This window comes from Petromyzon marinus, chromosome 79, assembly GCF_048934315.1.
Source record: "Petromyzon marinus isolate PM22_M1 ecotype Great Lakes invasive population chromosome 79, UKy_Petmar_22M1.pri1.0, whole genome shotgun sequence".
In the NCBI taxonomy this organism is placed as follows: domain Eukaryota; kingdom Metazoa; phylum Chordata; class Hyperoartia; order Petromyzontiformes; family Petromyzontidae; genus Petromyzon; species Petromyzon marinus.
Window position 1 is genome coordinate 19,265,683 of NC_133745.1, and position 19,234 is coordinate 19,284,916.

At 45.4% G+C, this 19,234-nt stretch overlaps 1 protein-coding gene across 1 annotated transcript in view; it reads left to right on the forward strand.

Moving 5' to 3' along the window:
* The first annotated feature begins 1,123 nt into the window (after nucleotides 1-1,123).
* The window catches only part of LOC116957613 (uncharacterized), a 40,892-nt gene continuing 22,781 nt past the window's right edge, over nucleotides 1,124-19,234 (forward strand). The window contains exons 1-2 of the mRNA XM_076056969.1: nucleotides 1,124-1,268; nucleotides 6,388-6,959. Coding sequence (XP_075913084.1) covers nucleotides 6,911-6,959 — 49 coding nt within the window. The 5' untranslated portion in view covers nucleotides 1,124-1,268; nucleotides 6,388-6,910. The remainder of the gene's footprint in view (nucleotides 1,269-6,387; nucleotides 6,960-19,234) is intronic.

Here is a 19,234-nt window from a genome sequence, read left to right on the forward strand (position 1 = left end):
ACTCAAAACTGCTTTAGAGGAGTTGTACACCCCTAGCTGCCACTGCTATTCAGTGGCCTAAAATATGGCTCTAGATTTTGGTGTTATAATTTATTTAAGTAGTTTATTGTTAAAAATTCGATCACAGTCCCTATGATCACTGTTACATTGCATTTATGAGCTTTTATTTTGGTGATTTCGAAAACGGTTTTTTTAGTTTGGCCATGTTTTTGTTTATTGTAGTACGGAGTTAGACTGATGGCCTTAATCTCAGTTGTCTTGTGGTTGTTGTTGTTGTTATTTTGACTTGCATCCCACTGGGATTTTTGCACACAGCGTTGGTGGTGTACGGTGCTATTTCAGGAATGTTTTGATATTTTTTTTCCTGGATTTTCTGTTTGCACAGTCACACACAACGTCACTTTAAGATGTTTTCTTGTTCATGTTTTTGATATTGTGTTTGTTGTGGTTGCACCCGATTCAAGAGCCGAATGGCTCACAGGGCTACACCAAAATAAATGGAACTACGGACTTTGAACTATCAGGTGGACAGACAGGTTTGTATTATGGATGATTTTGGCTGCGAAATCCTTACGTGTCTTTAGACATGGATGTTTTTACTTGTTAATCAAACGAAAGAAAATCTTTTTTTTTAAAACAAGCTGTTAAAAAAAATGTAAAAGACGACGACGAACCGTTTTTATTATTTTTATTATTCCACATTATTATTATTACTACACGTTTTTATTATTATTATTACACGTTTTTATTTAACTCACTCTTTTGTATCCTCAAATCTTGTAACTCAATGTTAACCCACTTCCCAATGTGGTATCGACCGCAAAACTTGGTATACTTATGTCTTACTGATGACGATACCATATTATATCATAAAAATATATATATTTTTATTAAACGTTAATTTTTATGTTAGATGTTTCGGCTTGGCTCTTAATTGTCGACGCTCAACTCACGTTGGCTCTAAATCACCACGGGCCCCTAACGTTGTGGCAATTAGCTTCGGGCCACTCCCTGGAGTTCTACAATTACGAGTACGGTACATTTAATTAAAGCGTGTTTTTAAAAAAGAAAGTATTTCTTAAATATTACTTATTATTATTGATGAGCTTAAATAGAAGATTGGGGGTGGGTGGGGGATGGGCAGCTCCCTCCTCCAAATCCTCAGCGCAGCGTCTTGACCCGCATTTAGCCGTCCTTTGGACTCGTGTTTATATATTTTTATTATTATTTTTATCACACTTCATCATCTTTACTCTTCGGTTCTTTCGGTAATTCATCTTCTTTGTTATACTTATTGTCATCATCATCACCATCATCATCACCACCAACATCATCATCACCACTATCACCACCATCACCACCACCATCATCACCACCATCACCACCACCCCCACCACCATCACCACCACCACCATCATCACCATCACCACCACTACCACCATCATCACCATCATCATCACCACCACCACCATCGGCTCCGTCTCCCGCTGCTGTTGCTGCTGGTGGTGGTGACGGCGATGCATGGTGCTACGTATGTCGTACACATGTCGTACGCGTGTTGTATGTTGTGTGTTGTATGTTGTGTGTTGTATGTTGTGTGTATGTTGTGTGTCGTGTGTACGTGTGTAGTGTGTACGTGTGTTGTATGTTGTGTGTAGTGTGTGTGTTGTCTGTAGTGTGTGTATGTTGTGTGTATGTCGTATGCTAATAGTGTATGTAGTGTGTTGTATGGAGTCTGTGTGTTGTATGTTGTGTATAGTAGTGTAGTGTATAGTAGTGTATATTAGTGTGGTGTATAGTGTAGTGTATAGTAGTGTAGTGTATAGTAGTGTAGTGTATAGTAGTGTAGTGTATAGTAGTATAGTGTATAGTAGTGTAGTGTAGTTTATAGTGTAGTGTATAGTAGTGTATAGTGTAGTGTATAGTAGTATAGTGTATAGTAGTGTGTAGTGTATAGTAGTGTAGTGTATAGTGGTGTAGTGTATAGTGTAGTGTATAGTAGTGTATAGTAGTATATTGTATAGTAATGTAGTGTATAGTGTAGTGTATAGTGTAGTGTATAGTAGTGTAGTTTATAGAAAAAAAAAATCAAAATTTCTTGTTGTGGTTTTCACACCTGATGATGATTGCTTGTGTTGCAGTCAAAACGTCGTGAGAATTGTATTGTTTTATATTTTTATTATTTTATTGTTTCCCTTCTACGTGACTTTACCGAAAGAACCAAGAATATAGTGTATAGTAGTCTAGTGTGTAGTAGTGTAGTGTATAGTAGTGTAGTGTATACTATTGTGGTGTGGAGTGTGTAGTGTATAGTAGTGTAGTGTATGGTAGTGTATAGTGTAATGTATAGTAGTGTAGTGAATAGTAGTGTATAGTGTTATGTATAGTAGTCTAGTGTATAGTAGTCTAGTGTATAGTAGTCTAGTGTATAGTAATGTAGTGCAGTGTATAGTAGTGTAGTGTATAGTAGTGTAGTGTATAGTGTAGTGTATAATAATGTAGTGTACAGTAGTGTAGTGTATAGTAGTGTAGTGTATAATATTGTAGTGTGTAGTGTAGTGTATAGTAGTGTATTGTATAGTGTAGTGTATAATAGCACAGTGTATAGCAGAGTGTATGATAGTGTAGTGTATAATAATGTAGTGTATAATGTAGTGTGTATTGTAGCGTATAGTAGTGTAGCGTATAGCAGTATGTCTGTTGAAGTTCACGTGCACCATACGTACCGTGCGTAGCCAGCGTGTGAAGTAGAATCGCACTCTCTGTGTGTGTGTTGTAGGGTGCCACTGTGGCTATGGAGATGTTAACTACATCTCCCGGCATGCAGGAGGTCGTGGGGTCGATCCGGAATCTAATGCCACGGTTCACTTTCATTTCAGTTTCATTCATTAGGTGTGGCCCTGTGAGCCATGCGGCTGTTGACTCGGGTGCACAACAAATTCACGAACAGGGAACATCTTAAGCTGACTACGCACAACGGAAAAATCCGATGGAAAAAAAGATATCAAGGTCTTCCAGAGGATAAAAAAACACCGTATATCAGCGCTGCGTGCTAAAATCCCAGTGGGATGCAAATCGAACGATAACCATGAGAAAATGTAGATTGAAGTTTCCAGGCTAACTCTGTACTTAAACAGACAAACATGGCTCAACCAAACGTTTTCAAAATCGACCAAAAATAAAGCTATAAAAAAAAACAATGTAACGACGATCATAGGAACTGTGATTCGTATTTTACAATGAACGATATCTACATAACACGCACGACCTAAACTTTGCAGCCATAGCTGGCAGCATGAGTCACTCCGTAACAGCAGGAGCATCAAGAGCGGCATCAGAAATGTTCAATGCACCTTTAGAGATCGGCGCACCACTACGATCAAAACTCAAGATTCATACTTTGCAGCGCTCATCCGGAGCGGTACATTTGATTTCAGGCCACGGATTCGCAGTGGCAGCTGGGGGTGTACAACTCCTCAAGAGCAGTTTTGAGCGCAGATTTCACCGGTAGTGATCCGAGTTTCAGTTTATTGGCGATAGCATTCCAGACCCTGGATCCAGCAGGGGTGTCTGCTGATTTTTTTTTGCGGCTGGCAGATGTTAACTACCTCTCCCGGTATGCAGGAGGATCGTGGGTTCGATCCCGAGCCTGACGCCTGCTGATGTATATTTGGAGTCTGCGTCTCTCCCCGTGGTTGCGTGGATCTGCCTCCGGGTCCTCCGGATTTTTCCCCCCTCCACATTTAGAATCAACGTCACCACGCGTTTAGACAGAATTTGGCTGCTGCTGCTGCTGTTGCTGCTGGTATAAATTTCCACGCGACGGTGATATCAGTTCACTTCGTTGGGGCATTACCTGGTGAAATAAAAATAGTTTAGTTTTAATATGGGTATCGATGGGTATGGGTTTCTGTGGGTCTCACTGGTTGATATTATTATTATTATGGGCAACTATGGGATTCTGGTTCTTGATGAGTATGGGTGTCTATAGTTCTGTATAACTATGGTCTCTATCGGTCTATACGAGTCTGGGTCTCTAATGAGTGTAGCATCAACTTGGCTGATATACATTTCCACACGATGATTATGATGATGATGATATCAGCCCACTTCGTTTGGCTATCATTTGTGAAGGCCAGGTCACTTATAAAAATATCTACGTAGGCGGTCTTCACGTTGATGAATCCGCACGACTTTATTTAGACTTTTTGTTCACATTTTTTCTTGTTTTTAACTTTTTTTAGACTTCTAATTTTTTCATAATGAAGGTTTTTTTGGGTCAGATCGCGTTACTTATAAATGTGTCGTAACCCTCCACCACCCGACACGGCCAATCAGCAAACAAAAAAGTGTCACGTTGACAAAAGACAAATAAATAGTTCACTACTTTAGCCCACCGGTGTGTTGAGTGAATCCACAACATTTACAGTTTGAGTACTGTGACGTTTCGCTGGTAAATACATCATCAGCATCATCATCGGGAAATTCGCCACAATGGTAAAGCCCTCTCCACTTGCTCCCGGTCTTAAATAGAGCAGCGGGGTGACGTCATCACTTAACTCATATCAGGTGCAGTGATTAGAGGCGGAGTGGTTGGGGGGTATTGTAATTATATAATCGATTAGTAATCGGTCAATGGTTATGATTAGTAATGAGTTGTAGATTAGTAATTAGTTGTAATGTGTGTTAGTGATTATGTGCTATGTTAGTAATCCGTTTAATTGGAATGTGTTTCCCCTATAAGGAATTGTAATGTGCATTCATATTCTTAGCTCCCTCGGCAAAGCCACGCCGAAGGGAAATAACAAATCAACAAACACATATATATTCTATTTTGATTTAAAGCTTTTGTGACTGCAGTAATACATATTCTTAGTTTTTTTCGGTAAAGTCACGTTGAAGGGAAACAACAAAATAATAAAATATATATAAAACAATCAAAAAATTCTCATATAAAACAATAAAATTTTTTAGGTGTGTTGGTTTTTAATAGTTACATTGGAGAAACCAAACGCCATGTCTCGGACCGCATTCGTGAACACAAAGCAGACCTTGAACACGGTAGGACCAACACCTCGGCCGTGGCAGATCATTGTCCTAATTCAGTAGGCTCACATGACATTGACTTTTCCAAGACAGAGGTTCTTTGTAAGCCATCTGGCTTCCGTGAGAGATTCGTTCATGAGGCTATCCACATATACAAGCACAGAGACAATTTCAACCGAGAAGATGGATTCTATCTTAGCAATCATTGGAAAGATTTGATAAACCATTTCAGTTCTTAATTGATTGTTCACGCTTACAGTGGCTTTCAGACAGCATACATTATAAAAAATTTCGTCTCCCCCCTCCTCTTTTCAGAATATAGATGGACTAGTCCTGGGTAAACTGCCAAATCGTTGCGCGTGGCGCTAACGTTTTTTATAAATAAATAAATGCGCCGTTTAAAAATAAATTTATGCAAACCAACACACCTGAAGATGACCGTTTGAGTTATGGTCGAAACGTCGTGAGAATTTTTTATTGTTTTATATATATTTTGTTATTTTGTTGTTTCCCTTCAACGGGACTTTACCGAAAAACATTAGAATATGAATTACTGCAGTCACGAAAGCTTTAAATCAAATTTTTGTTATTGTTTTATATATATTTTATTATTTTGTTGTTTCCCTTCAACGTGACTTTACCGAAAAAACTAAGAATACATATATATTTTATTATTTTATTGCTTACCCCCCAACGCGACTCCAGCGAAAGAGCCAAGAACACCCTACTGCTGCTCTATATGAAACCGGGGGCAAGTGGAGAGGGCTTTACCATTCTGGCGAATTTCCCGACGATGATGCTGGATGTATTTACCAGCGAAACGTCACAGTAGTACAACTCAAAGTGTAAGTGTTGTGGATTCACTCTTCAACACACCGGTGGGCTAAAGCAGTGAACTATTTATTTGTCTTTTGTCAACGTGACGCTTTTTTTTGCTGATTGGCCGTGTCGGGTGGTGGAGGGTTACGACACATTTATAAAATAAACGCGATCTAACCCAAAAAAAAACCTTTATTACGAATAATATTGGTCGCGAAAGCCTACTACGTGTTAAACTTCTAATATTTTTTTTGTACTTTTTTCACTTTCATTGGACTTATATTTTTTTTAGCTTTCCTTTTCCCTTCTTAAACTTTTTTTTTCCCTTTTTACATTCTTAGACTTTGGAGACGATTTATTTCACTTTTAACTTTAAAAAAAAATGTTAAAAATGTTTTTTTTGAGACGATTTATTTCACTTTTAACTTAAAAAAAAAATGTAAAATTTTTTTTTTTGAGACGATTTATTTCACTTTTAACTCTTTTAAAAAAAATGTTAAAACTTTTTTTCTCTCCAAAAAGATCCCTTCCCGGTGGACCGCAACCACGATGGCCGGCGTCTCGAGTTCACGGGAGCCGAGGTGAGCGAGGAAGCTGCTCCACCACCATCATCGCGTGAAGAGGAGGAGGAGGAGTAGGAAGGGTCTCCACCATCATCGCGTGAAGAGGAGGAGGAGGAGGAGTAGGAAGGGTCTCCACCATCATCGCGTGAAGAGGAGGAGGAGGAGGAGTAGGAAGGGTCTCCACCATCATCGTGTGAAGAGGAGGAGGAGGAGTAGGAAGGGTCTCCACCATCATCGCGTGAAGAGGAGGAGGAGTAGGAGTAGGAAGGGTCTCCACCATCATCGCGTGAAGAGGAGGAGGAGGAGGAGTAGGAAGGGTCTCCACCATCATCGTGTGAAGAGGAGGAGGAGGAGTAGGAAGGGTCTCCACCATCATCGCGTGAAGAGGAGGAGGAGGAGGAGTAGGAAGGGTCTCCACCATCATCGCCATCGCCCGTTCGGTGGCGCGGAGCTGCAGGGGACCGCGAGGGGGGGGCCGTGAGATGTCGCACAGAGGGGACGCTCGGAGCGGAGACGGAGACACAACTAGGGGTGAGGACTTCATAGACTCAGCACTGTCATAGACTCAGCACTGTCATAGACTCAGCACTGTCACCATAGACTCAGCACTGTCACCATAGACTCAGCACTGTCATAGACTCAGCACTGTCACCATAGACTCAGCACTGTCATAGACTCAGCACTGTCACCATAGACTCAGCACTGTCATAGACTCAGCACTGTCACCATAGACTCAGCACTGTCATAGACTCAGCACTGTCACCATAGACTCAGCACTGTCATAGACTCAGCACTGCCATAGACTCAGCACTGTCATAGACTCAGCACTGTCATAGACTCAGCACTGTCATAGACTCAGCACTGTCATAGACTCAGCACTGTCATAGACTCAGCACTGTCATAGACTCAGCACTGTCATAGACTCAGCACTGTCATAGACTCAGCACTGTCATAGACTCAGCACTGTCACCATAGACTCAGCACTGTCATAGACTCAGCACTGTCACCATAGACTCAGCACTGTCATAGACTCAGCACTGTCACCATAGACTCAGCACTGTCATAGACTCAGCACTGTCACCATAGACTCAGCACTGTCATAGACTCAGCACTGTCACCATAGACTCAGCACTGTCATAGACTCAGCACTGCCATAGACTCAGCACTGTCATAGACTCAGCACTGTCATAGACTCAGCACTGTCATAGACTCAGCACTGTCATAGACTCAGCACTGTCATAGACTCAGCACTGTCATAGACTCAGCACTGTCATAGACTCAGCACTGTCATAGACTCAGCACTGTCATAGACTCAGCACTGTCATAGACTCAGCACTGTCACCATAGACTCAGCACTGTCATAGACTCAGCACTGTCACCATAGACTCAGCACTGTCACCATAGACTCAGCACTGTCACCATAGTCTCAGCACTGTCATAGACTCAGCACTGTCACCATAGACTCAGCACTGTCATAGACTCAGCACTGTCACCATAGACTCAGCACTGTCATAGACTCAGCACTGTCACCATAGACTCAGCACTGTCATAGACTCAGCACTGTCACCATAGACTCAGCACTGTCATAGACTCAGCACTGCCATAGACTCAGCACTGTCATAGACTCAGCACTGTCATAGACTCAGCACTGTCATAGACTCAGCACTGTCATAGACTCAGCACTGTCATAGACTCAGCACTGTCATAGACTCAGCACTGTCATAGACTCAGCACTGTCATAGACTCAGCACTGTCACCATAGACTCAGCACTGTCATAGACTCAGCACTGTCACCATAGACTCAGCACTGTCATAGACTCAGCACTGTCATAGACTCAGCACTGTCATAGACTCAGCACTGTCACCATAGACTCAGCACTGTCATAGACTCAGCACTGTCATAGACTCAGCACTGTCATAGACTCAGCACTGTCACCATAGACTCAGCACTGTCACCATAGACTCAGCACTGTCACCATAGACTCAGCACTGTCATAGACTCAGCACTGTCACCATAGACTCAGCACTGTCACCATAGACTCAGCACTGTCACCATAGACTCAGCACTGTCATAGACTCAGCACTGTCACCATAGACTCAGCACTGTCATAGACTCAGCACTGTCACCATAGACTCAGCACTGTCATAGACTCAGCACTGTCACCATAGACTCAGCACTGTCATAGACTCAGCACTGTCACCATAGACTCAGCACTGTCATAGACTCAGCACTGCCATAGACTCAGCACTGTCATAGACTCAGCACTGTCATAGACTCAGCACTGTCATAGACTCAGCACTGTCATAGACTCAGCACTGTCATAGACTCAGCACTGTCATAGACTCAGCACTGTCATAGACTCAGCACTGTCATAGACTCAGCACTGTCACCATAGACTCAGCACTGTCATAGACTCAGCACTGTCACCATAGACTCAGCACTGTCATAGACTCAGCACTGTCATAGACTCAGCACTGTCATAGACTCAGCACTGTCATAGACTCAGCACTGTCACCATAGACTCAGCACTGTCATAGACTCAGCACTGTCATAGACTCAGCACTGTCATAGACTCAGCACTGTCACCATAGACTCAGCACTGTCATAGACTCAGCACTGCCATAGACTCAGCACTGTCATAGACTCAGCACTGTCACCATAGACTCAGCACTGTCATAGACTCAGCACTGTCATAGACTCAGCACTGTCATAGACTCAGCACTCTCACCATAGACTCAGCACTGTCACCATAGACTCAGCACTGTCATAGACTCAGCACTGTCATAGACTCAGCACTGTCACCATAGACTCAGCACTGTCATAGACTCAGCACTGTCACCATAGACTCAGCACTGTCATAGACTCAGCACTGCCATAGACTCAGCACTGTCACCATAGACTCAGCACTGTCACCATAGACTCAGCACTGTCATAGACTCAGCACTGTCATAGACTCAGCACTGTCACCATAGACTCAGCACTGTCATAGACTCAGCACTGTCATAGACTCAGCACTGTCATAGACTCAGCACTGCCATAGACTCAGCACTGTCACCATAGACTCAGCACTGTCACCATAGACTCAGCACTGTCACCATAGACTCAGCACTGTCATAGACTCAGCACTGTCATAGACTCAGCACTGTCATAGACTCAGCACTGTCATAGACTCAGCACTGTCACCATAGACTCAGCACTGTCATAGACTCAGCACTGTCATAGACTCAGCACTGTCATAGACTCAGCACTGTCACCATAGACTCAGCACTGTCACCATAGACTCAGCACTGTCACCATAGACTCAGCACTGTCATAGACTCAGCACTGTCACCATAGACTCAGCACTGTCACCATAGACTCAGCACTGTCACCATAGACTCAGCACTGTCATAGACTCAGCACTGTCACCATAGACTCAGCACTGTCATAGACTCAGCACTGTCACCATAGACTCAGCACTGTCATAGACTCAGCACTGTCACCATAGACTCAGCACTGTCATAGACTCAGCACTGTCACCATAGACTCAGCACTGTCATAGACTCAGCACTGCCATAGACTCAGCACTGTCATAGACTCAGCACTGTCATAGACTCAGCACTGTCATAGACTCAGCACTGTCATAGACTCAGCACTGTCATAGACTCAGCACTGTCATAGACTCAGCACTGTCATAGACTCAGCACTGTCATAGACTCAGCACTGTCACCATAGACTCAGCACTGTCATAGACTCAGCACTGTCACCATAGACTCAGCACTGTCATAGACTCAGCACTGTCATAGACTCAGCACTGTCATAGACTCAGCACTGTCATAGACTCAGCACTGTCACCATAGACTCAGCACTGTCATAGACTCAGCACTGTCATAGACTCAGCACTGTCATAGACTCAGCACTGTCACCATAGACTCAGCACTGTCATAGACTCAGCACTGCCATAGACTCAGCACTGTCATAGACTCAGCACTGTCACCATAGACTCAGCACTGTCATAGACTCAGCACTGTCATAGACTCAGCACTGTCATAGACTCAGCACTCTCACCATAGACTCAGCACTGTCACCATAGACTCAGCACTGTCATAGACTCAGCACTGTCATAGACTCAGCACTGTCACCATAGACTCAGCACTGTCATAGACTCAGCACTGTCACCATAGACTCAGCACTGTCATAGACTCAGCACTGCCATAGACTCAGCACTGTCACCATAGACTCAGCACTGTCACCATAGACTCAGCACTGTCATAGACTCAGCACTGTCATAGACTCAGCACTGTCACCATAGACTCAGCACTGTCATAGACTCAGCACTGTCATAGACTCAGCACTGTCATAGACTCAGCACTGCCATAGACTCAGCACTGTCACCATAGACTCAGCACTGTCACCATAGACTCAGCACTGTCATAGACTCAGTACTGTCATAGACTCAGCACTGTCATAGACTCAGCACTGCCATAGACTCAGCACTGTCACCATAGACTCAGCACTGTCACCATAGACTCAGCACTGTCACCATAGACTCAGCACTGTCATAGACTCAGCACTGTCACCATAGACTCAGCACTGTCATAGACTCAGCACTGTCATAGACTCAGCACTGTCATAGACTCAGCACTGTCATAGACTCAGCACTGCCATAGACTCAGCACTGTCACCATAGACTCAGCACTGTCACCATAGACTCAGCACTGTCATAGACTCAGCACTGTCATAGACTCAGCACTGTCATAGACTCAGCACTGTCATAGACTCAGCACTGTCACCATAGACTCAGCACTGTCATAGACTCAGCACTTTCATAGACTCAGCACTGTCATAGACTCAGCACTGTCATAGACTCAGCACTGTCATAGACTCAGCACTGCCATAGACTCAGCACTGTCATAGACTCAGCACTGTCATAGACTCAGCACTGTCACCATAGACTCAGCACTGTCATAGACTCAGCACTGTCATAGACGCAGCACTGTCATAGACTCAGCACTGCCATAGACTCAGCACTGTCACCATAGACTCAGCACTGTCATAGACTCAGCACTGTCATAGACTCAGCACTGACATAGACTCAGCACTGTCATAGACTCAGCACTGTCACCATAGACTCAGCACTGTCATAGACTCAGCACTGTCACAGACTCAGCATTGTCATAGACTCAGCACTGCCATAGACTCAGCACTGTCATAGACTCAGTACTGTCATAGACTCAGCACTGTCACCATAGACTCAGCACTGTCATAGACTCAGCACTTTCATAGACTCAGCACTGTCATAGACTCAGCACTATCATAGACTCAGCACTGCCATAGACTCAGCACTGTCATAGACTCAGCACTGCCATAGACTCAGCACTGTCATAGACTCAGCACTGTCATAGACTCAGCACTGTCACCATAGACTCAGCACTGCCATAGACTCAGCACTGTCATAGACTCAGCACTGTCAGCATAGACTCAGCACTGTCATAGACTCAGCACTGTCATAGACTCAGCACTGTCACCATAGACTTAGCACTGTCACCATAGACTCAGCACTGTCACCATAGACTCAGCACTGTCATAGACTCAGCACTGTCACCATAGACTCAGCACTGTCATAGACTCAGCACTGTCACCATAGACTCAGCACTGTCATAGACTCAGCACTGTCACCATAGACTCAGCACTGTCATAGACTCAGCACTGTCACCATAGACTCAGCACTGTCATAGACTCAGCACTGCCATAGACTCAGCACTGTCATAGACTCAGCACTGTCATAGACTCAGCACTGTCATAGACTCAGCACTGTCATAGACTCAGCACTGTCATAGACTCAGCACTGTCATAGACTCAGCACTGTCATAGACTCAGCACTGTCATAGACTCAGCACTGTCACCATAGACTCAGCACTGTCATAGACTCAGCACTGTCACCATAGACTCAGCACTGTCATAGACTCAGCACTGTCATAGACTCAGCACTGTCACCATAGACTCAGCACTGTCATAGACTCAGCACTGTCACCATAGACTCAGCACTGTCATAGACTCAGCACTGTCATAGACTCAGCACTGTCATAGACTCAGCACTGTCATAGACTCAGCACTGTCACCATAGACTCAGCACTGTCATAGACTCAGCACTGTCATAGACTCAGCACTGTCATAGACTCAGCACTGTCACCATAGACTCAGCACTGTCACCATAGACTCAGCACTGTCACCATAGACTCAGCACTGTCATAGACTCAGCACTGTCACCATAGACTCAGCACTGTCACCATAGACTCAGCACTGTCACCATAGACTCAGCACTGTCATAGACTCAGCACTGTCACCATAGACTCAGCACTGTCATAGACTCAGCACTGTCACCATAGACTCAGCACTGTCATAGACTCAGCACTGTCACCATAGACTCAGCACTGTCATAGACTCAGCACTGTCACCATAGACTCAGCACTGTCATAGACTCAGCACTGCCATAGACTCAGCACTGTCATAGACTCAGCACTGTCATAGACTCAGCACTGTCATAGACTCAGCACTGTCATAGACTCAGCACTGTCATAGACTCAGCACTGTCATAGACTCAGCACTGTCATAGACTCAGCACTGTCACCATAGACTCAGCACTGTCATAGACTCAGCACTGTCACCATAGACTCAGCACTGTCATAGACTCAGCACTGTCATAGACTCAGCACTGTCATAGACTCAGCACTGTCATAGACTCAGCACTGTCACCATAGACTCAGCACTGTCATAGACTCAGCACTGTCATAGACTCAGCACTGTCATAGACTCAGCACTGTCACCATAGACTCAGCACTGTCATAGACTCAGCACTGCCATAGACTCAGCACTGTCATAGACTCAGCACTGTCACCATAGACTCAGCACTGTCATAGACTCAGCACTGTCATAGACTCAGCACTGTCATAGACTCAGCACTCTCACCATAGACTCAGCACTGTCACCATAGACTCAGCACTGTCATAGACTCAGCACTGTCATAGACTCAGCACTGTCACCATAGACTCAGCACTGTCATAGACTCAGCACTGTCACCATAGACTCAGCACTGTCATAGACTCAGCACTGCCATAGACTCAGCACTGTCACCATAGACTCAGCACTGTCACCATAGACTCAGCACTGTCATAGACTCAGCACTGTCATAGACTCAGCACTGTCACCATAGACTCAGCACTGTCATAGACTCAGCACTGTCATAGACTCAGCACTGTCATAGACTCAGCACTGCCATAGACTCAGCACTGTCACCATAGACTCAGCACTGTCACCATAGACTCAGCACTGTCACCATAGACTCAGCACTGTCATAGACTCAGCACTGTCATAGACTCAGCACTGTCATAGACTCAGCACTGTCATAGACTCAGCACTGTCACCATAGACTCAGCACTGTCATAGACTCAGCACTGTCATAGACTCAGCACTGTCATAGACTCAGCACTGTCACCATAGACTCAGCACTGTCACCATAGACTCAGCACTGTCACCATAGACTCAGCACTGTCATAGACTCAGCACTGTCACCATAGACTCAGCACTGTCACCATAGACTCAGCACTGTCACCATAGACTCAGCACTGTCATAGACTCAGCACTGTCACCATAGACTCAGCACTGTCATAGACTCAGCACTGTCACCATAGACTCAGCACTGTCATAGACTCAGCACTGTCACCATAGACTCAGCACTGTCATAGACTCAGCACTGTCACCATAGACTCAGCACTGTCATAGACTCAGCACTGCCATAGACTCAGCACTGTCATAGACTCAGCACTGTCATAGACTCAGCACTGTCATAGACTCAGCACTGTCATAGACTCAGCACTGTCATAGACTCAGCACTGTCATAGACTCAGCACTGTCATAGACTCAGCACTGTCATAGACTCAGCACTGTCACCATAGACTCAGCACTGTCATAGACTCAGCACTGTCACCATAGACTCAGCACTGTCATAGACTCAGCACTGTCATAGACTCAGCACTGTCATAGACTCAGCACTGTCATAGACTCAGCACTGTCACCATAGACTCAGCACTGTCATAGACTCAGCACTGTCATAGACTCAGCACTGTCATAGACTCAGCACTGTCACCATAGACTCAGCACTGTCATAGACTCAGCACTGCCATAGACTCAGCACTGTCATAGACTCAGCACTGTCACCATAGACTCAGCACTGTCATAGACTCAGCACTGTCATAGACTCAGCACTGTCATAGACTCAGCACTCTCACCATAGACTCAGCACTGTCACCATAGACTCAGCACTGTCATAGACTCAGCACTGTCATAGACTCAGCACTGTCACCATAGACTCAGCACTGTCATAGACTCAGCACTGTCACCATAGACTCAGCACTGTCATAGACTCAGCACTGCCATAGACTCAGCACTGTCACCATAGACTCAGCACTGTCACCATAGACTCAGCACTGTCATAGACTCAGCACTGTCATAGACTCAGCACTGTCACCATAGACTCAGCACTGTCATAGACTCAGCACTGTCATAGACTCAGCACTGTCATAGACTCAGCACTGCCATAGACTCAGCACTGTCACCATAGACTCAGCACTGTCACCATAGACTCAGCACTGTCATAGACTCAGTACTGTCATAGACTCAGCACTGTCATAGACTCAGCACTGCCATAGACTCAGCACTGTCACCATAGACTCAGCACTGTCACCATAGACTCAGCACTGTCACCATAGACTCAGCACTGTCATAGACTCAGCACTGTCACCATAGACTCAGCACTGTCATAGACTCAGCACTGTCATAGACTCAGCACTGTCATAGACTCAGCACTGTCATAGACTCAGCACTGCCATAGACTCAGCACTGTCACCATAGACTCAGCACTGTCACCATAGACTCAGCACTGTCATAGACTCAGCACTGTCATAGACTCAGCACTGTCATAGACTCAGCACTGTCATAGACTCAGCACTGTCACCATAGACTCAGCACTGTCATAGACTCAGCACTGTCATAGACTCAGCACTGTCATAGACTCAGCACTGTCATAGACTCAGCACTGTCATAGACTCAGCACTGCCATAGACTCAGCACTGTCATAGACTCAGCACTGTCATAGACTCAGCACTGTCACCATAGACTCAGCACTGTCATAGACTCAGCACTGTCATAGACGCAGCACTGTCATAGACTCAGCACTGCCATAGACTCAGCACTGTCACCATAGACTCAGCACTGTCATAGACTCAGCACTGTCATAGACTCAGCACTGACATAGACTCAGCACTGTCATAGACTCAGCACTGTCACCATAGACTCAGCACTGTCATAGACTCAGCACTGTCACAGACTCAGCATTGTCATAGACTCAGCACTGCCATAGACTCAGCACTGTCATAGACTCAGTACTGTCATAGACTCAGCACTGTCACCATAGACTCAGCACTGTCATAGACTCAGCACTTTCATAGACTCAGCACTGTCATAGACTCAGCACTATCATAGACTCAGCACTGCCATAGACTCAGCACTGTCATAGACTCAGCACTGCCATAGACTCAGCACTGTCATAGACTCAGCACTGTCATAGACTCAGCACTGTCACCATAGACTCAGCACTGCCATAGACTCAGCACTGTCATAGACTCAGCACTGTCAGCATAGACTCAGCACTGTCATAGACTCAGCACTGTCATAGACTCAGCACTGTCACCATAGACTTAGCACTGTCACCATAGACTCAGCACTGTCACCATAGACTCAGCACTGTCATAGACTCAGCACTGTCACCATAGACTCAGCACTGTCATAGACTCAGCACTGTCACCATAGACTCAGCACTGTCATAGACTCAGCACTGTCACCATAGACTCAGCACTGTCATAGACTCAGCACTGTCACCATAGACTCAGCACTGTCATAGACTCAGCACTGCCATAGACTCAGCACTGTCATAGACTCAGCACTGTCATAGACTCAGCACTGTCATAGACTCAGCACTGTCATAGACTCAGCACTGTCATAGACTCAGCACTGTCATAGACTCAGCACTGTCATAGACTCAGCACTGTCATAGACTCAGCACTGTCACCATAGACTCAGCACTGTCATAGACTCAGCACTGTCACCATAGACTCAGCACTGTCATAGACTCAGCACTGTCATAGACTCAGCACTGTCATAGACTCAGCACTGTCATAGACTCAGCACTGTCACCATAGACTCAGCACTGTCATAGACTCAGCACTGTCATAGACTCAGCACTGTCATAGACTCAGCACTGTCACCATAGACTCAGCACTGTCATAGACTCAGCACTGTCATAGACTCAGCACTGTCACCATAGACTCAGCACTGTCATAGACTCAGCACTGTCATAGACTCAGCACTGTCATAGACTCAGCACTGTCATAGACTCAGCACTGTCATAGACTCAGCACTGCCATAGACTCAGCACTGTCATAGACTCAGCACTGTCATAGACTCAGCACTGTCACCATAGACTCAGCACTGTCATAGACTCAGCACTGTCATAGACGCAGCACTGTCATAGACTCAGCACTGCCATAGACTCAGCACTGTCACCATAGACTCAGCACTGTCATAGACTCAGCACTGTCATAGACTCAGCACTGACATAGACTCAGCACTGTCATAGACTCAGCACTGTCACCATAGACTCAGCACTGTCATAGACTCAGCACTGTCACAGACTCAGCATTGTCATAGACTCAGCACTGCCATAGACTCAGCACTGTCATAGACTCAGTACTGTCATAGACTCAGCACTGTCACCATAGACTCAGCACTGTCATAGACTCAGCACTATCATAGACTCAGCACTGCCATAGACTCAGCACTGTCATAGACTCAGCACTGCCATAGACTCAGCACTGTCATAGACTCAGCACTGTCATAGACTCAGCACTGTCACCATAGACTCAGCACTGCCATAGACTCAGCACTGTCATAGACTCAGCACTGTCAGCATAGACTCAGCACTGTCATAGACTCAGCACTGTCATAGACTCAGCACTGTCACCATAGACTTAGCACTGTCACCATAGACTCAGCACTGTCACCATAGACTCAGCACTGTCATAGACTCAGCACTGTCACCATAGACTCAGCACTGTCATAGACTCAGCACTGTCACCATAGACTCAGCACTGTCATAGACTCAGCACTGTCACCATAGACTCAGCACTGTCATAGACTCAGCACTGTCACCATAGACTCAGCACTGTCATAGACTCAGCACTGCCATAGACTCAGCACTGTCATAGACTCAGCACTGTCATAGACTCAGCACTGTCATAGACTCAGCACTGTCATAGACTCAGCACTGTCATAGACTCAGCACTGTCATAGACTCAGCACTGTCATAGACTCAGCACTGTCATAGACTCAGCACTGTCACCATAGACTCAGCACTGTCATAGACTCAGCACTGTCACCATAGACTCAGCACTGTCATAGACTCAGCACTGTCATAGACTCAGCACTGTCATAGACTCAGCACTGTCATAGACTCAGCACTGTCACCATAGACTCAGCACTGTCATAGACTCAGCACTGTCATAGACTCAGCACTGTCATAGACTCAGCACTGTCACCATAGACTCAGCACTGTCATAGACTCAGCACTGCCATAGACTCAGCACTGTCATAGACTCAGCACTGTCACCATAGACTCAGCACTGTCATAGACTCAGCACTGTCATAGACTCAGCACTGTCATAGACTCAGCACTGTCATAGACTCAGCACTCTCACCATAGACTCAGCACTGTCACCATAGACTCAGCACTGTCATAGACTCAGCACTGTCATAGACTCAGCACTGTCACCATAGACTCAGCACTGTCATAGACTCAGCACTGTCACCATAGACTCAGCACTGTCATAGACTCAGCACTGCCATAGACTCAGCACTGTCACCATAGACTCAGCACTGTCACCATAGACTCAGCACTGTCATAGACTCAGCACTGTCATAGACTCAGCACTGTCACCATAGACTCAGCACTGTCATAGACTCAGCACTGTCATAGACTCAGCACTGTCATAGACTCAGCACTGCCATAGACTCAGCACTGTCACCATAGACTCAGCACTGTCACCATAGACTCAGCACTGTCATAGACTCAGTACTGTCATAGACTCAGCACTGTCATAGACTCAGCACTGCCATAGACTCAGCACTGTCACCATAGACTCAGCACTGTCACCATAGACTCAGCACTGTCACCATAGACTCAGCACTGTCATAGACTCAGCACTGTCACCATAGACTCAGCACTGCCATAGACTCAGCACTGTCATAGACTCAGCACTGTCAGCATAGACTCAGCACTGTCATAGACTCAGCACTGTCATAGACTCAGCACTGTCACCATAGACTTAGCACTGTCACCATAGACTCAGCACTGTCACCATAGACTCAGCACTGTCATAGACTCAGCACTGTCACCATAGACTCAGCACTGTCATAGACTCAGCACTGTCACCATAGACTCAGCACTGTCATAGACTCAGCACTGTCACCATAGACTCAGCACTGTCATAGACTCAGCACTGTCACCATAGACTCAGCACTGTCATAGACTCAGCACTGCCATAGACTCAGCACTGTCATAGACTCAGCACTGTCATAGACTCAGCACTGTCATAGACTCAGCACTGTCATAGACTCAGCACTGTCATAGACTCAGCACTGTCATAGACTCAGCACTGTCATAGACTCAGCACTGTCATAGACTCAGCACTGTCACCATAGACTCAGCACTGTC